Below are 23,599 nucleotides of genomic sequence, written 5' to 3' on the forward strand. Positions count from 1 at the left end.
TCTCTCTGTATCTCTTGTGAATAAATAAATAAAATCTTTAAATAATAATAATAAGAAGAAGATTATAGAACTCTTCCTTTCCCCTACACTTTACTACCACACCATCAGGGCTCCATTATAATAACAGACAATTACAGCTGAAAGAGCTTTAAGATTCTACTTAAGAAAGAATCATTAGTTAAGCCATATAATAGAAGAGCCAAAAGCAAGGACACTAGAGAAATTTGAAGCCTCCAGCACCTACAGTTATAGAAAACATTAAACACAGCCTAAATCCTAGCCACATTAACATTACAATCTTACACTAAAAGCCTATTTAACAATTACTATTACACATTTGACTTTCAACAACAACAACAAAATTAAAAGCCATGTTAAAAGGCAAGAAAAAGCAAGAGACAAAGCAAGCATCAGAACCACACTTAGGTATGGCACAGATTTTTTTATCTGACAAGGATTTAAAAATAATTGTAATTAATATGTTATGAGATCTAATGGGAAAAAACAGACAATAAGCAAGAATACAGGAGTAAGATAAGCATAGAGATGGAAACTCTAAGAAAGAATCAAAAGGCCAAACTAGAAATCAAAACCACTCAGTGAGCTTGAAAACATGTCAACAGAAACTTCCCAAACTGAAATGCAAAAAGAAAAAAAAGAATGAAAATGACAAGAGTATCTAAGAACTGTGGGACAATTTCAAAATATATAATATACATACAACTGGAATACAAGCAGAAAAAATAGAGAACAGAGCAGGAGAAATATTTGAAATAATAATGGCCAAGAATGCTCCAAAATTAATGACAGACAGCAAACTAAAGATCCAGGAAGGGGAAAGAACACCAAGTAAGAAAAATACTAAAACATCTATACCTAGGCTTATAATACTCAAACAGTATTTCTACTTTAGTCCTAACATTGGCCTAGCCTGTCCACTTTGTTTTTTTTTTTTTTTTTAAGATTTTATTTATTTATTCGTGAGAGACACAGAGAGAGAGAGAGGCAGAGACACAGGCAGAGGGAGAAGCAGGCTCCATGCACCGGGAGCCCGACGTGGGACTCGATCCCGGGTCTCCAGGATCACGCCCTGGACCAAAGGCAGGCGCCAAACCACTGCGCCACCCAGGGATCCCAAGCCTGTCCACTTTGGCCACAATTCTGTGATAGGCAACTACCATTAGGACTATTGGGTTCAAGATAAGTGTGTGTTTGAGAGTAAGAGGATAGAGAACAGCTCCCAACTGGAGGGAGGAGCATTATATGCAAAACAGCCACCAGAACTTTCTTAAATCCAAATGATTTCATCTAGTAACTTTTCTTTGACTTCTGTGCTACAACTGATGCTACTGATCATCTTCACTTTCTGGAAAACTTCCTTAGTTTCTGTTATTGCTTCCCCTTTGTCTTCATGCTCATTCTGCTTCATGCCTCTCAGAATTTAAAAAAAAAAAAAATTGTATTCAAAACTCAGTCCTTGATATGCTGATCAGCAGATCTCAGATTTTGGTTGGTGGATCTCAAGCTGGTTGCTTCCACCTCATTTCCTTATTTTCACTTTTTCTGAATATCCAACAGGGGGAGATGAGTGCAATTGGCTGTACCACTTCTCTTCCAGTTTATCAGACATTTTATCACCAGCTCAAAGGGTAATTGACTTCAGCTCAGGGCATGATCCCAGAGTCCCGGGACTGAGTCCCACATTGGGCTCCCTGCATGGAGCCTGCTTCTCCTCCCTCTGCCTATGTCTCCCCCTCTCTCTATATATATCTCTCCTGAATAAGTAAAAATAAAACCTCTATTAAAAAAAAAAACAAACAGGAAACCTCCCAAGAAACAAAAGTCCAGGGTGAGATGGCTTTCCAGGGGAATCCTACCAAAAATTTAAAGAAGAAATAATATCTATTCTACTACAGCTGTTTCAAAGGATAGAAATGGAATACTTCCAAACTACTTCTATGAGGCCAACATTACCTTGATCCAAAACCAGACATGGACCTCATCAAAAAGGGGAATTATAGACCAATATCCTGGATGTACATGGATGCAAAAATTCTCACCAAGATACTAGCCAATAGGATCCAACAATACATTAAGAGGATTTTTCACCACGACCAAGTGGGATTTATTCCTGGGATGCAAGGATGGTTCAACATTTGTAAAACAATCAACATGATAGAGCACATTAATAAAAGAAAAGACAAGAACCGTATGATCTTCTCAATAGATGCAAAGAAAGCATTTGACAAAATACAGCATCCATTCCTTTTTTTTTTTTTTACAGCATCCATTCCTGATTAAAACTCTTCAAAGTGCATAGATAGAGGGAACATATCTCAATACCATAAAATCCATCTATGAAAAGCCCACAGTGGATATCATTCTCAATGGGGAAAAACTGAGAACTTTTCCTTTAAGGTCAGGAACACAAAAAGGTTGCCCACTCTCACCACTTTTGTTCAACATAGTACTAGAAGTCCTAGCTTCAGCAATCAGACAACAAAAAGAAATAAAAGGCATTCAAATTGGCAAAGATAAAAGTCAAACTCTCCCTCTTTGCAGATGACATGATCTTGTACATAGAAAACCCAAAAGACTTCACCTCAAGATTGCTAGAACTCATACAGCAATTCAGAAATCTGGCAGGATACAAAATCAATGCCCAGAAATCAGTGGCATTTCTATACACTAACAATGAGACTGAAGAAAAAGAAATTAAGGAATCAATCCCACTTACAATTGCACCCAAAACCATAAGATACCTAGGAATAAACCTAACCAAAGAGGCAAAGGATCTATACCCTAAAAACTACAGAACACTTCTGAAAGAAATTGAGGAAGACACAATGAAAAATATTCCATGCTCATGGATTGGAAGAATTAATATTGTGAAAATGTCTATGCTACCTAGGGAAATTTACATGTCAATGCAATCCCTATAAAATGCCATGGACTTTCTTTACAGAGTTGGAACAAATCATCCTAAGATGTTTATGGAACCAGAAAAGACCTCAAATAGCCAGAGGAATGTTGAAAAAGAAAACTATAGCTGGGGGCATCATAATGCCTGACTTCAAGCTGCATTACAAAGTTGTGATTATCAAGACTGTATGGTACTGGCACAAAAACAGACATACAGGGATGCCTGGGTGGCTCAGCAGTTGAGCGTCTGCCTTTGGCTCAGGGTGTGATCCCTGGATCAAGTCCCACATGGGGCTTCCTGCATGAAGCCTGCTTCTCCCTTTACCTGTGTCTCTGCCTCACTCTGTGTGTGTCTCTCATGAATAAATAAACTAGATCTTAAAACACACATACACAGGGATCCCTGGGTGGCGCAGCGGTTTAGCGCCTGTCTTTGGCCCAGGGCGCGATCCTGGAGACCCGGGATCGAATCCCACATCAGGCTCCCGGTGCATGGAGCCTGCTTCTCCCTCTGCCTGTGTCTCTGCCTCTCTCTCTCTCTCTCTCTCTCTGTGACTATCATAAATAAATAAAAATTAAAAAAAAAATTAAAAAAAAAACACACATACACACACACACACACACACACAGATCATTGGAGAAGAATAGAGAATTCAGAAATGTACCCTCAATTCTATGGTCAGTTCATCTTTGACAAAGCTGGCAAGAACATCCACTGGAAAAAAGACAGCCTCTTCAATAAATGATGTTGGGAAAATTGCACAGCCATGTGCAGAAGAATGAAACTGGACCATTTTCTTATCCCAGACACAAAGATAAACTCAAAATGTTTTGAAAGATCTAAATGTGAGACAAAAATCCAACAAAATCCTAAAGGAGAACACAGGCAACACCCTTTTTGAACTTGGCCACAGCCACTTCTTTCAAGACATATCTATGAAGGCAAGGGAAACAAAAGCAAAAACGAACTATTGGGACTTAATCAAGATAAAAAAGCTTCTGCACAGTAAAACAAACAGTCCACAAAACTAAAAGACAACCTACAGAATGGGAGAAAACATTTGCAAATGACCTATCAGATAAAGGGCTAGTATCCAATATCTATAAAGAACTTATCAAACTCAACATCCAAGAAACAAACAATCCAGTCATGAAATGGGCAGAAGATATAAACAGACATTTCTCCAAAGAAAATCTACACATGGCCTAAAAACAAGCAAATGAAAAAAATGTTCCGCATCACTTGCCATCAGGGTAATACAAATCAAAATCACAATGAGACACCACCTAACACCAGTGAGAATGGCTAAAATTAACAAGACAGGAAACAATAGTTGTTGGTGAGGATGTGGAGAAAGGGGCACCCTCTTGCACTGTTGGTGGGAATGTGAACTGGTGCAGCCAGTCTGGAAAATAGTGTGGAGGTTTCTCAAGAAGTTAAAAATAGAACTACCCTATGACCCAGCAACTGCACTGGGTCATACACACACACACACACACACACACACACACACACACACACTCACCCACACAGTGGAATATTACTCAGCCATCAGAAAGGATGAATATCTACTATTTACATCCACATGGATGGAACTGCAGGGTATTATCCTGAGTGAAGTAAGGCACTCATATGTAGAATATAAGAAATAGTGAAAGGGTCTATAAGGGAAAGGAGGGAAACTGAGTGGGGAAAAATTAGAGAGGGAGACAAACCATGAGAGACTCGTAATTCTGGGAAACAAAGGGTTGCAGAAGGGGAGGAGGCTTGGGGGATAGGGTTGACTGGGTCATGGGCATTAAGGAGGGCACACATTGAGATGAGCACTGGGTGTTATATGTTGGCAAATTGAATTTAAATATTAAAAAATAGTTGTGAATAATACAATATGGGTGTAAATGGAAATCAGTGGCATGAATTCCTACCTGGGGCTGTGTATTTTTAACTTACTAAGTTGACAGGTCTAAAACTACTAATGGGGAATAAGAGAAATGGCGTCACGTGTGATGACTCTTTAAGATTTCTAGATTTATTCCACCACTTGAATATCTTTAAAATCTGTCCTTCTCCATTTCCATGGCTACTGCTTTATTATTTTTAAGATTTTATTTATTGGGGACATCTGGGTGGCTCACTGGTTGGGCATCTGCCTTTGGCTTGAGTCATGATCCCAGGGTCCTGGGATCGAGTCTCGCATTGGGCTCCCTGACAGGAGCCTGCTTCTCCTTCTGCCTGTGTCTCTACCTCTCTGTCTCTCATAAATAAAATCTTAAAAAAAAAGATTTGAGGTGGAGAGAGAGCGCGTGCACACATATAGGGGGAGGGTACAGAAGGAGAGGGAGAAGCAGGCTCCCCGCTGAGCAGGGAGCCAGACTCTCAGGGCTCAATCCCAGGACTGTGGGATCATGACCTGAGCCAAAGGCAGACACTTAACCAACTGAGTCACCCAGGCACCCTATGACTGCTGTTTTGGTTTAAGCCTTTATATGTTTTTAGTATAGCCTCCTACTTGGATGCTCTACTACCAGCATTAGTATTCCTGAATTCATTCTACTAATGCTAGTATGGCTTTCCAAAACATAAATCCAGTCTTGTTGTTCTCTATGGATAAAGTCCAATCTAGTCGGCATGGTATAATGCTCTTCATGGGCTGGCTCCTGCTGAACTTTCCAGTCTATCTCCCATTAATTCCCAATTTGTATTTTTTAAAATTTTATTTATTTATTCATGAGAGACACAGGCAGAGGGAGAAGCAGGCTCTCTGCAAGGAGCCCGATGTGGGACTCAATCCTGGGATTCCAGGATCACATCCTGAGCCGAAGGCAGACGCTTTAACCGGTGAGCCATCCAGGTGTCCCACCCAATTTGTATCTTATACTCCAGTCACATGCAGCCGCTTGCCATTCCCTGAATACTCCATGCTTCCTTGGGCTTGGCACATGGTAGGCATTCACTAAATGTTCATTGACTTAAAACACCTTTTTGAAGATGCTCTTCTGTCTAAAATACCATTTCCACCTTCTATTATTCCTTGACCTATAAAGTTCATTCCACATATTACTTTGGCCAGGTCATCTTCCTTGATCTTCCACAAGCCATCCTCTCCTCAGACTGAGTTAGGAGTTCCTCCTTTGGGGATCCCTGGGTGGTGCAGCGGTTTGGCGCCTGCCTTTGGCGCAATCCTGGAGACCCGGGATCGAGTCCCGCGTCGGGCTCCCTGCATGGAGCCTGCTTCTCCCTCTGCCTGTGTCTCTGCCTCTCTCTCTCTCACTGTGTACCTATCATAAATAAATTAAAAAAAATTTTTTTAAAAAGGAGTTCCTCCTTTGAACTTCCACAGCTCTTTATGCAGGACTACAATGTACTTTTAAAAATAAAAAATTAACGTTGGCTCACTTAATCCCTCTCTTTCCTTCCCCCTCCCTGTCCCTACCAGAGGGCTTCACTGAGGCCAGAGCCTATTCTGTGTATCTATAGCTTGGCATGTGGTGGGCAATTCACAAATGCTTACTGGATAAAGGATTGAGTAGATAAGACACATATTCATGTGTTTGTGGGAAAAGGCTAAAAGCCATTCCATCTCTAGACAAAGATTCAATAGTTGTAAATTTAGCACCCAAACAATTCTGGAATAAATTCACATGAAAAACACTGTTCTAGTTATAGAGATGTCCTTCAGTAGCATACCATATATTGTACTGTAAAGCCTCCATCTAGTTTTTTAAAGACATAACCTTCAAGGCATTTCAACACTTGGGCTGTAGAATGTTATGAGACAAAAGATTAAGTGAAGGTGAGGTGCCAGAGGATAGTGAGAAAGACTAAATCCTCAAAGGAATAAATCTTTCTCTTCACAAGTCCAGATTCATTACTTTATAGAAAAAGGCTAGGCTTACAATTTGGCATGAAAGGACTGAATTAGGTACAATTCATATAAATCACAGTAACTTAGCCTCAGTATAAGAACCTTCTAATACCAAACTGCTGAACACTGTTGTAGTTTTTAGGAAGTCTTCTTTGAAAAGTATGGAATTCCTTTCTGGAATATCAGAAAGCTACAAAGCCAGTTTCCACTTAAAAAAAAAAAAAAAAAAAAAAAAAAAGGAAGAAAAAGCCCTGATTCCTCAGGAAAGGAAGCATTACCTAAACACCTCACTTAGAAATTCCTCATGGGGAGCACTGAATATAAAATACTTAATAGTTCTATAGCAGATGGAGTTATTCCCTAAGGTTGGCTTGCTATAGTGGCCACTGGCTGTTTCAACTGACCACTGGGAAGCTTAGAGCCAAATGTGAGGTTCAGCATAGAATTTAGTAGGCTTCATAGCCTGTATATTGTCTTTTCACTTATATCTTAACTTCCTACTCACAGGATCTTTATTTTTGAGGTTCAGATTCTCAGCAAACGTTAAAAGTACACAAATACATTTATAAATTGCCTCATATCTTTTATGAATCAATGTAGAGGAAGAATAAATATATAATGAAGCTTTTCTCTTGCATCACATAATTTCTCTTGAGTCTATTTTAAAATATCTATGTAAAAGAGATACAGCTTCTTGCTTGAACACACAGAAATATGCCAATCTATATGTAGAAGCTAAGAACTATTCATGATTAGACTCTTAGGTTTGATTTTTGTATATATATTTATTCACTTATTGCCAAGAAGTTAAAGCCAACCCCATATGGAATATTGAATATACAGAACATTCTCCAGTTCTCCTCTTCAAACAGGTATAGAATAGATACCCCAATCTGTTCATTTAAGATCCATGACGAGCACCTGGGTGGCTCACTTAAGCATCTGCCTTTGTCTCAGGCCATGATCTTGGGGTCCTGGGATTGAGCCCCATGTCAGGCTCTCTGCTCAGTGGGGATTCTACTTCTCTCTCCCTCTGCCCCTCCACCCCACTTGTGCTGTCTCTAATAAATAAAATCTTTTCCTAAAAAAGATCTATGACCAAATAATCTTTTTTTTAATAAATTTATTTTTTATTGGTGTTCAATTTGCCAACATATAGAATAACACCCAGTGCTCATCCTGTCAAGTGCCCCCCCTCAGTGCCCATCACCCAGTCACCCCCCACCCCCCGCCGCCCTCCCCTTCCACCACCCCTCGTTCGTTTCCCAGATATTTCCCACTCATTTTTTCTTTCCTCTTTATTCCCTTTCACTACCAAATAATATTTTTTGCCACATAAATATTATTTTTCATGAGCAGAGCATTTACATAACACTTGTACCTATTAAATCAGAGTTTTATGTGAAAATGATCTGAGGGTACTGGAAACCCCAGATTTGTTTTCCATCCTCCAGTATCTTTAGAAAGCAATTCCTAAACTACCATTTCTACCACTATCCTTTTAATCTCAGCAAATTATTCATAAGAGCTGCATCTAGGTAGTCTGCCATTAATTATGTTCATAGTGGTAGTTCAATCATATATACACTATCACTGATTATTCTAAAGAAATACTACATTTAAGAGAATTCTAGAAGAAATCATAACACATACCAGACAATTTATAGAAAAATAAAACTTCATGTGTGAAAGTTTTCATTCAGATCTTTCAGAATATAACAGTAAGGATGAAAAGCACAAATTAAAACAATTATAAAGTATTTCATTATCTAATTCCTAGAACAACGTATGTACAACATGCAGACTTAACACACTCTTCACAATTCAAATTTATTTATTCCATTAAAAAGTGAACTTCAGGGATGCCGGGGTGGCTCAGCAGTTGAGCAAATGCCTTTGACTCAGGGCCTGATCCCAGGGGTCTAGGATTGAGTTCTACATTGGGCTCCTGCAGAGAACCTGGTTCTCCCTCTGCCTGTGTCTCTGCCTCTCTCTCTGTCTCTCATGAATAAAATCTTTAAAAAAAAAAATATATATATATATATTTCAAAATTGCCATGGTTTCCCCTATCATGTACTTTCTTGTTCTAAAAAAAATTTCCTACAACACACAAAAATTTAAATTTCTAGCTCAAGCTCATAATCCTAGGGTGAGAGAATTATGACATATTAATTTTCATATATTTACATTCCTAGTGTAGCTTGTTATTCTCTATCATGACTGTAAAAACTAGTTGTACAGCTTGACCTTAAAAAGTGAGGCTTCTAGCTTTTTTTTCAGGAATCAATTGGACCTCAATTCAACAACAATAACATCTTTAATATCTACCATTCATTTTCACATGGTATTAATAATTTCCAATTTAAAATATATTCATTGGTCCTAAAACTATTTTCAGTCTAAAGTATCTGAGTCTGAAAAGGGAGTAATTCAAGATTTTTTAATAGGAATTAAATTGCAAAAACCTTGCATTTTGAGAAGAAAACATGAAAGGATGACTGCAGGGACGAGGTGAGGGATATCAAGTTCTCTAACCTCTCCCTCTTGTTCTCCCAAGGAGAGAGATTACCATTCCTCCTTAGCCTGAGACCCTAGTACATTTCAGTGTACTGTGGAGAGACGGACTGAAGATTCAGAGAGAGGCGTATGGCAGGGAGGCATGCAGGTACTGCAAAAATCCTACCTCTGCTGTACGTCATTGGAAGAGGGAGAGAGAAATAAGAGTCACATTAATCCAACTGTAAAATTATCATAAAAGATTCAAAATAACGGAAATGAATATTTAAAAGGCCTTTATGACTAAAACGAAATAAGAATCAAATTTCAGAAATTGATGAAAACAGCAAAAACATTAAGATTTTATTTTATTCATGAGAGACACAGAGAGAGAGGTAGAAACATAGGTAGAGGGAGAAGCAGACCCTATGCAGGGATCCTGATGTGGGACTTGATTCCAGGACTCCAGGATCATGCCCTGAGCTGGAGGCAGATGCTCAACCGCTAAGCCACCAAGGAGTCCCCATTTTAAGTTTTATTTTTAAGTAATCTCTATACCCAACATGAGAATTGAACTTACAACCCTGAAATCAAGAGTCCCACACCCCAGCACACCAGGCATCCCAGCAATTTTTTTTTAAATAAAAACTTTTGTGTTTTATCTCTATAGCAGTTTTGTTTCTTCTTTAAAACCTCAAGTTTTGCTTCAAAGCACTATCCTAACATGTTTCTTTATTCCTTCCCTACTGTATTTTAAAGTTACTTCCATAATATAGGAATTTTATCATTATTTTGCAACTATTTTAAACTAATCACAAATGTCTCATTTCTAAAAGTCACTTATCTTCTTGAATATCAAGCAGAAAGTTATATTTTCCAACACTGTCTTTATTAGAAAATCTGGGATACATTAGAATCTATTTGCTAGGTAGAAAAGCAACAACCTAGAAAAACATTTCTCTTTAAGTACTGGCTAGATATGTTAGGTTTCTAAACATCTTTTAGGCTCCTTTCTCTGAGCTTCTGACAACAGCAAATCCCAAATCTGGAAAAAGCTTCTACTTCAGATTTTTTTTTTTTTGCCAAATATCTTTGGACATAAAGTTAACTAACACATTAGAGATTTTCAATAAATATCACACTTTTCACATTTTTGTCAAGAAACCAAGAGATCCTACTGAAACTTTTTTCTAGGAAAATTTTCTTTCTCTGCCAGAACCATTTATTAACTTTCCAGTGTTAAACGTAATCTGTAAAATTACAAAAACCTAACCATGAAAAAGGCAAGGTACCAAACCACATAGAACACATTACCCATAGTGTGTAAAATGGTCGTATGCTTCAAACTGTACAGACTATCCCAAGAAAAATGGGTAGTGTAGTGTCTCTGAAAAGGGAAACTGAGAGGCTGGAGGAGAGGAGTAGGAAGGCCATCTCTTTTCACTGTATTCCCTTTAGAGGTATTTGCTTCCCCCCCTCCCCACCCCGTGCCAGCATTATTTTTAAGGAAAGAAAACCCAACAAAAAAATTCCTTAAAAATACATTTCCTGTGAAGTCCAATTTAGTCAATAGTATTTAAGAATCTACAGAGTATAAATTTCCATACATAATTTAAGCAGACAGTAATCTGATGAAGTGAATTTGATGAAAAGCTTTAATGGAATTTCAAGTGGACTGTTTTAATTTGTGTCTGTATATAAATGTACATATACATCCTCTAGACATCTATTTTCAGAATCATCTGCACATATCCAAATAGTGTTTCCAGCATGAAAATATGTAATTTCTAGAATGAGAAACATAATTGACAAAGGGAAATATTAAAGATTGTGGATTTTTTTCACAACTACTGACCTCCAGTGAAAAGAGTAATATTCAGGGTATCAAGCTCCCCAGCAGCCAGAAAGTGACTCTCTGCAGAGAGCCTCCAGATATAATAAAGTGCTTTTTTATTTAAAAACGGGAAGCTTCCATATGTAAATGAACCTGTAGCAGGATTCAATACAGCTGAAAACCAAAATAAGCAGCAACTTGGAATACAAACACTTGATGTTAACTGCTATCCTGCAGTTCTATAAAACTAATTACATGAGATGAAATGTATAGCCTGAAAATAGACAAAATAGTAACTGTCTGGAAAAAAGTGTAATTATAAACATTTTTTCAATTTGGGTAATCAATATGAACATTATGACAGTGGGCTTCATTTCTGAGACATGTTTGAACTTGAAAAATAAAACATAACGGTTCATACCGACTTTTTTATCCATAGATGCCATAACACAAGTATTTTTACTTACCTTGTTGTCTCTGATAAAAGTTTGAAATGTTTTTCTACCATTTTTTATTTAAGTGAATACAAGTAAACAATGCAATTCCAATTAAACCAAAATTTAAAATCTGAACCGCAGGTTTCAGGATCCCAGCAATCACTTAAGTACACACATAAATGCTTCTTTGTGTGCCATCAATTTTTAAAAATTAGGCAATTCCAGTTGCAGGTGAGGATGAAGACCTAACTCAAGTGTTTCAAGTTCAGGAAAGACCTGTAAAAATAGCATGATGTTAAAATTGTAGCAATACTGATCTTGCTAAGTCAATCAATTGACAACAGCTAGCGATTCGTGCAACTTTGCCTTTCGTTCTTTTAATATTTTAAAATACTACTCTACACACTTGCCTGGTTGACAGTTCTCAATGATGACCATACTGGTCCCTTACGACCCCCTCACTCCCAGAGAGGGCAGATTCTTTGTAAAACTCACTGAGATGAATACAACAATGATTAAAACAATAAGAGAGCAAAACTCTGGAAGACATTCCAACCAAAGGACTGGAACCAAACAGGAAAAGGAATGCGTAACATTGTTCTTGCCTTCAAGATATGTACTGTTAGGTTAACCTGGAATGATTTTCACAAATCCTTTTCTTCTTTTTAAACAATAAAATCTGGCTTAACAAAGCATTCTCCTTGTTTTTTTTTTTTCCTCCTACCCCACTAGCACATAGAAAAACTTAAATATTGTACCTTCGTTTCCCCATTTGCATTTTTTTTTGTAACTGCAAGATTGTTTTCAAAATTTAGTCACTATGTTTTGCACACTTTTTTTGTCTTATTCTTTGTCGTGTTCAGCATTTGATCAAGAGTTCACAATGTCAAAATTCTTTGCTCTGCAGGCAAATTTGCAAATTGAAGAATGATAAAGTTTTTAAAAATCAGTTTACCTATGGTTTTGTATTTTGCAAGAGAAATCATCTTTTTTTTACCTGATTCCTGCATCCATTTCATATTCCTTGAACAGATTACGTATTTCCTGACAACAACAAAAATGCCCATTTCAAACAGAAATATTTACGTTTTCAGTGTGTTTTCTTTCTTTTCTTTTTGATCATGGTAGTGATAAGAGAATAAAGCCAAAGTTGAATATTTACTTGAGAGAGAGACTGGGGGGAGAGGGGGAGGTAGGGAGAGAAACCGGGAAGAAGGGAGGGAGGCAAAAAGCAGCAGCAAAGGAAAAGAAATCTAGGAAGAACTCTACAGGTGCAAGATGAACGTGAAATACTCTAACGACTAAAAACGTACCCTCTTTCCCTTATCCAACCTCCATGCCCACAGATAAAAATACAATACTTACAAGTTAGTACCTGTGTGTTTGTGGGTGTCTGTCTCTGTGTGCGTGTTTTCTCTCTTCTTTGGATTTGGATACTTTGAGCTAATGTGAAAACGCCCGTTTGGTTGCCCACAAAATGACGCGTGAGGGTCTAAAGACGCATAAATTAGAAATCCTACAATGGCAGAGGACGGTCACTGTACCTCTGTACCTCTTCTCTTTATGCGCTCTTCTGCTGGGACCCAAGAGCCTTTTTTTTTTTTAAACACTTTAGATGATGGAGCGCACGCGGGGCTGGTCGCTGCTGAGGACCAGGAGAGAGCGCCCCGTACTCCCCCCTCCAGCTCAGCACCGCGTCCCGCTCCCCGAGCGTGCGGGACTCTGCGGCGAAGTCCCTTTAGGGAAACTGGGGGAAGCAGCACAGAGTCCTGGCGGTCAAGCCCCGACGCCGACCTCCGAGTTTCTATTCCTGGCGCTTGAGGGTTGGGGGAACAGCCGCGGATGGAGGCGGGAAGGACGGAGAAAGCAAAGGGAGGTGATCTTCTCAAAAAGCGCCCGACTGCCCGCGTTACCTTTCCTGCCTCCATTGCGGGGGTGGGGGGTAGAGAAAAAGATGTCAATGACCATTGTTTGCTCGTTCGGGATGTTGCTCCGCCCCCCGAGTCTGTCGTAAACCTGGCGGCGGACTAAAATAAACCCCAGATCCCGCGGCCGGGGCTCGCCGCGCCGCACTCCTCGTCACAGGCAAGGCACAGGCACAGGCGCCGCCGCCGCCGCCGCGTCCCGCCCGCGTCCGCCCGGGCCCCCCTACCTGGCCGCCCGCCGAGCCATGTCGTTGAGCCCCAAGCACACGACACCCTTCTCCGTGTCCGACATCCTGAGCCCCATCGAGGAGACCTACAAGAAGTTCGGCGGCGCCATGGACGGCGCGCCGCCCGGCCTGGGGGCGCCCCTGGGGGCCGCGGCCGCCGCCGCCGCCGCCTACCGCGCGCCCCCGCTCGGCCCCTCCTCGCAGGCGGCGGCGGTGGCCGGCATGCAGCCGCCCCACGCCATGGCGGGCCACAACGCGGCGGCGGCGGCGGCGGCGGCGGCGGCGGCGGCGGCCGCGTCCTACCACATGCCGCCGGGCGTCTCGCAGTTTCCTCACGGCGCCATGGGCGGCTACTGCAACGGCGGCCTGGGCGGCGTGGGCGAGCTGCCCGCCTACACGGACGGCATGCGGGGCGGCGCCGCCGCGACTCCCGGCTGGTACGGCGCCAACCCGGACCCGCGCTACTCGTCAAGTGAGCTGGGCGGGCAGCGCGGGACCGAGGGCAGGCAGACGGCGCGGGCAGGGCCCGTCACCGCCCGGGGCGCGCGGGGGGCCCTGGGACCCGGCAGGGGGCGCGCAGGGGGGGGGCCGGGCCCCCGGGAGCGCGCGCGGGGCCGGGACGGGGCCGGGGCCGGGGGCGCGCAGGGGGGCCTGGGGCCCGGCCGGGGGCGCGCGCGGGGGGTGCTGGGACCCGGCCGGGGCCCCGCGGGCGTCGCGGCGGCCGCGGTGTGAAGAGCGCGGGGCGGCGGCGGGAGCAAGCTCGCGGCAGGCCTGGCGTTCACCGGCTTCCCCCCCTTGGGCCCCTCCCCAGTCTCCAGGTTCATGGGGCCGTCGGCGGGCGTGAACGTGGCCGGCATGGGGTCGCTGCCGGGAATCGCGGACGCCGCCAAGACGCTGGCGCCGTTGCACGCGGCGGCGGCGGCGGCGGCGGCGCCGCGAAGGAAGCGGCGCGTGCTCTTCTCGCAGGCGCAGGTGTACGAGCTGGAGCGGCGCTTCAAGCAGCAGAAGTACCTGTCGGCGCCCGAGCGCGAGCACCTGGCCAGCATGATCCATCTGACGCCCACGCAGGTCAAGATCTGGTTCCAGAACCACCGCTACAAGATGAAGCGGCAGGCCAAGGACAAGGCGGCGCAGCAGCTGCAGCAGGACGGCGGCCTGGGCCCGCCGCCGCCGCCGCCGCCGCCGCCGCCCTCCCCGCGCCGCGTGGCGGTGCCCGTGTTGGTCAAGGACGGCAAGCCGTGCCAGAACGGGGCCAGCACGCCCACGCCCGGCCAGGCCGGCCCGCAGCCGCCCGCCCCGACGCCCGCGCCGGAGCTCGAGGAGCTCTCGCCCAGCCCGCCCGCGCTGCACGCCCCGGGGGCCGGCCTGGCGTCCCTGGACGCTGCGGCGGGGGACTTCGGCGGCGGCGTGCTGGGCGCCAACCTGCTCTACGGCAGGACGTGGTGACTGCCGGCGCCCCGGCGCGGGGTCCTGCCCGCGGGCGGCGGCCGTGCGGAGCCTCGAGGGCGGACGGGGACACGCGCCGGGCCGCGGCCCTACGGAGGACGCGATCAAACCCTGACGAACGGGTCTCGGAGAGTCGGAGAGGGGCGGTCTTTGAACCGCTTTGCCGAGGGTGGGAACAGCGGCAGCCCCGGAGTTGAATAACGCGGCGCCAGGAGGCTGTGAGGTGGGGATTTCCTCCTTCCAAAAGTTTCTTAATTATTCGAAAAGCGGGCCGAGTCCACGTCCACCGCGTTCCTTTCCTAACGGAAGCTCTCGCAGTTTTAAAAGCTGGAAACTGGGGGTGTTCATAGCTCCAAAAATCAACCCAGCTTTAACAATGAATCCTTTTTTGGAGTGGAACCTGAGAGATTAATTTTCAGAGGCCTCCCCCTTAAGTGCAATTTCATTAATGATTGATTGAAAGTAAATTGTAGCTCAAGGTGGCTCATGCACGTAGCAACATTATTGCAGAGGAATTATTGCCGTTTAGGTAATAGAGAAATGGAATAAAAATAATCAAAATACTGCTTGTATGGATTGATACAGCTTTTTAAATTGAATGCCGATTTTAAAATATTTTGATCGTTATTTGGGAAACAAGTGTTTCTATATTACCCTGAAAGAGGATATTTCCCACTGTAAGGTGCAGCTCATAAGAAGGAAGGGTTGTAAACTACTTTTTATGTGGAATCTGGTCTCCCAAAATCAGCTGATAAAAGCACACTGTCCTTCCGTAGACCTGTTATTTGCTCTAAGTTATTTGCTTGTCTGAATTTGAGTACATTGATAAAATACTAGAGCAAGGAAGCAAATTTGCCAGAATTGACATCAATCTGTATTTCAAAGCATGTCAAGGGAGAGAATAAGATGATTTATTGAATTGTAATCAGAATGTAAAGAGTAAGAATTATTTATGATTTTCCCATATTTACAACTTAACGGGGCCGCACACCGATTTTGTTGGTGTTTTATTGTATGAATAATGTATTTACTCTTTAATATGCCAATTTATATTTCCTATGTTTCAAACGGATATTTAAATATAACTTAAAAGAATCTTTTAAGTACTTTTTTGGTAAAAGTCAAGTGGTCATTTTTCACTAAGTTGTATAGGTTTTATGTTGGTTGGTTGGTTGGTTTTACACCAGTTGGCATGACAGGACAACCACAGGTCAGTTTACTCATGATTTAAATAACTGATAGTGGAGTAAAAAAATGCCAAAAGCAAGCTGAAGAACCTTAGTTTATGAAATGAATGAAAATTTAAAACCTAACATGGATAAAGCGTGATTTATAATCACAAATAGTTACCAGAGACCCTAACCCCTTACACATTTGAAGTTTTAGAATTAGTTTGAGGCGGAAACATTTCATTTCACTTCATTGTTCGGTGTTTTTCTGAACGTACAAAGCGAATCCTTCAGAAGGTGTTTTAGACATTAACCTTGCACTTTCTGTAAACTGTATTTTACATAGTAATAATAATAACAACAAAACTCCAGTCTCTTTCACCAAGGGGAGAAATCACTGAACAAGCAAGAGGATCAGCCTTTATCAAGGGTCTGTGAATGCATTTTTGGAAAATGAGAACTAATTTTTTAAAAACCTTTTACGTAAAAGGAAACAATTTGAGCAGAAAAAAAATAGTTTGAAAATGATGCAGTACACCTACAGAAAACTCCCAATTTGGGTTTTTGCATATTGATAGACTTGTAAAATACTTGCCAAGCTAGCATAACTATTATTGAGTGCTACATTTCAAAATGCTTGTTTATATTGATTTGATTTCCCTCATAGCAGTATCAGGATTCTGAAATTTTACTTCTAGAAAATGTGTTCCAAAAGTCCACATGGTTTACAACTTATATATTTTATAACCCGGTACCTAATAATAGCTAATGGACTAAGGTCTCCAAGAAACATATTTAAAGAAAATAAGTCTTCACGGACAGTTTTTCCCTTGATAATTTATTTCTGGAGCAAAGAGTCTATTAGACTAAGTGAACTTGGTATCAAAAAGATCATAAAAAACAGCTTTATGCAATATCTTCTGAAAGCATATTTGCTTGTGGGCATATCTTTTTCCTTCCAGCATTCCTTTAAGTAGTAAAGGAACCCCTGCTAGTAGTGTTCGCTGCAGACAACTTAACATTCTACACCCAGAAATGCACTGAGTTTACGTGTGCACATCCCAAAGTTAGGATAAAGTTTGTTTCTTGAAACATTGAAATAGGAAATGATTTTACTGTTGAATTCCACATTCTGATTAATGCAAAGTAAGGGCTTTTTTTTTTTTTTTTTCTTCTCTTGCAATTAGTGCTTTGCAGATCTTTTATAAAAACACAAATGGCCAGACTAGGTGAAACTCATTAACTGAAGAGGAGGACAAGTGTCTTCACAACCAAGAGGGAGGGCTGAGGCAGAGTCTGAGTGGAACAAAGCCCTCTCAAAGTTTAGCAGAGACCACAGCAAAATGGAGTTCCAGAAATGCTAACTGCAGATGTGGTATTTTCCCAAATGTTTTGGGGTTGTATGACAAAGTTATCTCTTCCAGTTGAGGCACAGACACAACCCAGGATCAAAGTTGCAGAGAGGAACAGCAGAGATTGCAGGTACTTCTCTGTAGTCTGTGTTGGGATATAAATTGAAGTGTGTGGCAGTGTGCAATGTTGAGGACACAGGAATGGTGTTATGTATATGGAACCATGGAGGGTGTAACCTGGTTTTCTATTTAAGACTGCTTAGAATTAAAACCTAATGGTCCAAACAAGTTGTCAATCAGACTTTTATCAATACAGATGTTGTGTCCAAACTCCATTCTGCTATTGATTGTTTCCTTTCAATTTAAAGCAAATCAGAGACTCAATCCTGTTCACTAAATGCAAGCACCTTCAAAAGAGTGGCTTTGTTAGCTGCATTGAATACTGATGATTTAGAAAGACTTTTGGAATAAATCTGTGAACCATAATCACATAAAGACACATTGACTACGTTTCTAGATATGAATTTGTGCATAAAATAATGCATTATGTTGTGGCAATACAAATTTTCAGATATTCAAAGCATGAATGATATTGCCCAACTAGTCAACATAATACTGACATGTGGATAAACCCCTGTATTTTAACCATTTCAGTCCATTTTTTTTTAATGATGCTATTTGCCATGCCGAAACCCAATGAGATAGGGAACTAGGACACAATTTACTTAAAAAGAGAAAAAAAAGAAAAACCACAACCATTAAATAACCTCTTACTGCTGGTACTGAGAATTGGTGAGCATCTGGAGAAGATTCAGAGGAAATGGCAGACAGGCACTGCATCCACATCTCATCAGGAATTCGCTCTCCCTAGTAAGTATTGAGATAACTCTGATTTCAAGATCACTTTTATTATTTTTAAGTTGGGAGGTGTAGTGGAAGCTTCTGGGAGAGGTTTTTTGGTTCCATTGTTTTTTGTTTTAGTTGTTTACCTGCAATTGAATGAAATGTGTACCCGAAATGGAATGAAATGCCTTTTATTTTATTTTTTAAATTTCTTGTAACCTTTATTTCAGGCATTGTTTAGGTGACTTCTAATAAAGGTTTAACCACTATTACTGCCTAGCTCTAAGTTGTGCTATTTTGCAGTAGTGAATGGCTCTATTCCCATTTCATATAAAAAAATTAAAGCATGTTCCATAAAAACGAAATTCCGAAATAAGCAACACAAGCGGTTAACCTTGTCACGAGTAGAGGAAAAATCCGCCGAGAATGGTGGTTTGTTACTTTCTTGTTCGTGGACCTTTGTGCTGGTGACACAGGAACAGTGTGGCGGGGGCTCGGTCTACGGCGCTGCGGGCGGACCGAGCCCGACGGCTCTCTGCGGCCCGGGATGCCGAGTCCCGGCTGACTCTTGGTGTCTACGCTTTAGGATTCTGAGCTTAGCTAAATTCGGTCAGGTTCGGACTGAGACCCGAACGCCGCCACCTCGGAAGCCCCTTACCGGCGCGGGGTTTGTACGGGAAGGCGAGCAGGTGGGGAAGCCCGGCGCCACTTCCAGGAACCCAGGCTGCTGCTGCGGCAGCCGCGTTGGGCCCGGCGGCGGCGGTGACACACAGAGCACACCGCGGGGGTGGGGGCTTGACCTTTCCTGCGGCCCCCCCGCTCCACACCGGCCGCTCCGGGGCTGCCGGGCCGGAGGACGGCGGCGCGCGGGCGGCGAGCGCCCAGAGAAGCCGGGGGCAGGGGGCGCCGGGCGTGCGCTCTGCCCGGGGGCCTGGGACCTTGCCCCCGAGAAGCGATCCGTCGGTCCCCGCCGCGTCCCGCCCGCAGTCCCCGGGCGCCGCGCTGTCCGGTCCGGCTGCGCCGTCGCCTCGCCTCGGGGCCCCTCGACTCGGTCGGACGTGAGCCCGACCTCCAATGCCCCGCGGAAAACCGGAGGTCGGAGCCCTCAGCCCCATTCCGGCCAGCCCAGGCGTCCCGCGCCCTCGCACGAAAATTAACATCGCTCATTACACCCAATTTGCTTTTGCAACGCCAAATGGCAGTCTAATAGCTTGTAGATGGCTTTGTATTTTAACGTGCATTACCTCATTTGATCTTTAAAGACAACTGCTCATTAAGAGCCCTTAGAGTCACAATAAAGTCACTGTTTCATGTGCTGAGATTTTTAAGCATCTTTAATGAGACACTGAAAACCTGTGTCCTACTTAATGTAATTCTTTAAATTTCGCTCGTTTTTACACCCGAAATCGGAGAGAATGTTCAGTTTTAAATACACCATTTGAAGTTCTAAAAAGCGTTTATTTGAAATAGGTCATTTTTCTGGCAGACTCAGAGATGGGAACAAGTTAGGAGAGGGAGAAAGAGTAAGGAGCGAGAGGAGGCAGCAAAGAATGGAGCAGGCCCGGAAGTGAGGGTTCAGCTAACTGGCAGGTGTCCTGCAGGGCACCCCACCAGGTAAGGGGGTGGCTAGCCCGCACAGCTTTTCCATCGGGCTTCTAGCTTAGATGTCTTAAAAACAACAAACATTCATTTTCAAATTAAACCGTTACATGTAACCGTGAAAGGGCAAAGCAAAAACCATTATTTTATAGGCATACTCATGATACACACACTTAAATGAAAACTAAAAATCTTTAGTTTCACAGGTTTTGTGAAAGCATGGGCTTGGGGTACCTATGAGGCTATAGATGGTAAGATTTATATAGACTCCTTTGGAATATGCAATCCTTGATTTAGATGGTTATTCATTTGTAATATTTGGAAGATAAGTTTAACAGAAGGTGTTATCACTTTAATGTATTGTGAAGGTTATAATGGTGGTGGTGTTAATTCCCAGAGGAGAGACGCTTTGTCTCAACAATAAAGGACCCTACTCTATTCACCCATCACCAGCAAAGAACTCAATAGCTTCCAAATACCTTCCTATTCAAGGTTAAGGTGGCCTTTTTCCTGCATAGGCTAAGATTAACAAGTGTGCCTTAGTTGAAATATTAAAGCAAAAATGTCCGAAGTCAGAAGGTCAAAGAGAAACCTTATTTTACCATTTTAGGCTAAGCTAGACAAATGGAAACAAAGCAAGTCTTTACCCATGTGTAAATTTGTTGTGGTAAACAAATGAAAATGCATATGGAAGTGCCATGTGTGAACTGCAAGCATAAATTTAAGGAGTGCTGAGTAGCAAGAAGAAAAATGAGTACAAACTGAAATTATTATGAAATAATGCAAAAAATATGCTAAGGAGCACTGGTTAATTACAAATTAAACTTGTCACCATTTCTTCAAGGTTTAAAACAAGTCCTTAAAACTGTAGCACAAGTCTATATGAAATTTATAAAATGTAAATAACTTATTCTTACAGAATTGATTATATAGTTAGCCAAATCAGCAGCTGACATACTAATTAATAGAGTTCGTTGGGCTGTCTTGCTTCTTTCATTGATCTTCTTCTGACACCTAATTGTGGAAATGAACTGTTTTCTGAAAAAGTGACTTAAAAAAACCCTCATATGACTAAGATTTTCAATGTTAAAATGTTATAAGAGAATAAGGACACAAGAGACCAGTTTCAGTTTTTTTTTTTTTTACTAAAGTCCAGAAATTTCCATAAGACAAGTACATTAATGAAATGTTTCCAAGAAATACTGAATAATATATACTCTAGTTGGCTGAGGGTTCCAGCTCAAGAGTTCACACTTAATTCTTGTGCGTTAAAAATCAGCATGGATCTTAGATGATCTAGAATACACTGTGTTTTAAAATCCACAGCTGGTTTGATTTTAACCATAATGAAAAACCAGTATTCCTATTCCATCAAATGTGTTTTTACAAACAATAATAAATTCAGATCCACTGTATTATGCAACACACATCTTTGGAAAGCAACATGAACAGTGAGATCAGGTCAGTAGAAATATACACAGTTAAAAGAAATACACAAAGTATTGTAGTTTTATTAAAAACTACTACTTGAGAAAGAAATCTTTCCACAAATAGCATAAAATTGTAGAACGATGAAAGGATTTGGGAAAGCTTTACAAAAGCCTAATTCCAACTGTATCTTCCTGAGGGTGGTGGCAATGGGTATTTCCTTCCTTCTCTGGGATATCCCTGAAAATAAGCACAAGCAAGAGTTTATTTTCTGGATTAACACAGCCTGAAGAAATAAATTAATTTTACATCTCTCTGGAAAAACACACCATATAGAAGCTAAATATGTCTTAAAAGTACATCACATGGAAGGTCTCTCACAAGTAGGTGCTGTAGGCCCTCACTTTTTATACACAGCTCGCTGCCCAAAGCAGCCATAACCGGCCCTTAAGAAACTCCTTAAAATGCACAAAAATGAATTATATAGTTAAGTGTTCTGTGTGAAAGACTAGTGTTCTCAATCTTCTCTGCCATCCCTGGCAGTAATACAAATCACACTGTGGTAAGATGCCCACATCATCTTTAGACATATTACACTTAGAAAAGTCATTTTTGCTTCACCTAGGCAAGAGCTTGCTGAAGTCAGTTGAGGCCTAATGAACTATTAATTTTAGAGATTTTTTTTTTTTTTGGTTTGCTTAGGTATAAATAGAAGAGCATTGAGTACAGATTATTATTACATAACATTCATAATAGGCTTACAAATAAGATAACCTTTCCAGGCCTCTAGGATTCTGAAATAGGCTCCCACTCCACAGCCCACCCCCATAGTGTCATTCAGTAGTTCAAATTATAACGAGTAGATATAGAACCTCAAAGCCTTTTTTTAGTCACAGAAACTTCACTAAATATAGTGAAGTCATAATTACATTGTTTTTTAACAATGAACTTTTGCAACAGTGCTTCAAAACCTGTGATTTAATAATAAGCATCTCTGTGAAAAAGACTGAGAAAAAGAAATGTGTTTCCTAAAGATCATAAAAGAATGACAAATTTGCCAATTGGTTTCTGTCTTCTAAGTGAATAATGATTTTATTGCTATAACAGCAGAGAGTTCCTTACAGGGAAGACCTTCTCTGAAGGAGATGAAAAACAGGATGCACTGGGCTCAGAAAGGCTGGACAGCCAGGCCCCAGCTCTGCTGCCCAAGTGCAGGAGCCTCAGGGTTCCGGGTTTATGACTTAGTAAATGAGGTGATTGGACTAAAGATTCTCCAGGGTTTCTTCTAATTTTAAGTATGTCCCTCTTTCAAAAATATTCATTATGTTGACTGCCTACTATCATCCATTGACTCCACAGCATAAAGTCTCAAACTATTGATAAGATTTTAGGACATCTGGCACTGCCAGTAATTTAAAGTAAAATGCTATGAGCAGATTTTAAAGAATTGTAACAAAATTCTCAAAAGACAATTAAAATGATTATTTTCTTGTGAAGTGAAGAGTCTTATAAGAATATACATAAAGAAGTGTAAAAAACCCCCAGATCTTCCTAAGCTATCAAAAGAGAGGTCTTATACAAAGGGACACATGGCAAGAACCTGCATAAGAAAACTAATATTCAAAGCACTACAAAAGGCAACCAGGTAAGCAATTTTAAAACCACTTCACAGCACCGCAGGTGCTAAACTCCATGAACACCACACATAATACATCACAGCATTCTGCCCCTGTTCTGTGGCAGGGATTTGATTGCACAGCATGTAAATACTGGCCAGGGTGTCAAATGGCTGGGGGACAAACACACCAAGGCAAGTAGAACTCTGGCTTAAATTCTGCTAAAACTGGATACTTTATAGAGAAAGAAATGAAGCTTACACATACCAAATAAATTTGTCTAGGAATTATTATAGTCAATGTACAGCTATTTAAATTTAGCTAAAAAGGATTTTTTTTCCGTGAAAAGGAGTATCACAGACGAATCAAGACAGGAGACTTCTAATTCTTCTTCTTCTTCTTCTTTTTTTTTTTTTTTTTTTAAGATTTCATTTATTT

General features: G+C 41.7%; 2 protein-coding genes across 4 annotated transcripts in view; one reads left to right on the plus strand and one right to left on the minus strand.

Moving 5' to 3' along the window:
• The first annotated feature begins 13,677 nt into the window (after positions 1–13,677).
• Positions 13,678–18,907, plus strand: NKX2-4 (NK2 homeobox 4). The gene is made up of 2 exons (XM_025469106.3): positions 13,678–14,180; positions 14,520–18,907. The coding sequence occupies exons 1-2, from the start codon at positions 13,727–13,729 to the stop codon at positions 15,152–15,154; spliced, it is 1,089 nt and encodes a 362-aa protein (XP_025324891.2). The 5' UTR covers positions 13,678–13,726; the 3' UTR covers positions 15,155–18,907.
• A 2,334-nt stretch (positions 18,908–21,241) lies between these two features.
• The window catches only part of XRN2 (5'-3' exoribonuclease 2), an 86,593-nt gene continuing 84,235 nt past the window's right edge, over positions 21,242–23,599 (minus strand). For all 3 annotated transcript variants that reach the window (XM_049100658.1, XM_025469108.3, XM_049100659.1), the window contains one exon: positions 21,242–21,785. In XM_049100658.1, coding sequence (XP_048956615.1) covers positions 21,720–21,785 — 66 coding nt within the window. In that variant the 3' untranslated portion in view covers positions 21,242–21,719. The remainder of the gene's footprint in view (positions 21,786–23,599) is intronic.

The sequence above is a fragment of the Canis lupus genome, chromosome 24 (genome assembly GCF_003254725.2).
Source record: "Canis lupus dingo isolate Sandy chromosome 24, ASM325472v2, whole genome shotgun sequence".
Classification (NCBI taxonomy): domain Eukaryota; kingdom Metazoa; phylum Chordata; class Mammalia; order Carnivora; family Canidae; genus Canis; species Canis lupus.

Coding starts and splice junctions, on each gene's coding strand:
- NKX2-4 (XM_025469106.3), top strand. CDS start 13,727: ATGTCGTTGAGCCCCAAGCACACGACACCCTTCTCCGTGTCCGACATC. Junction 14,181..14,519: donor GGACCCGCGCTACTCGTCAA/GTGAGCTGGGCG, acceptor GCCCCTCCCCAG/TCTCCAGGTTCATGGGGCCG.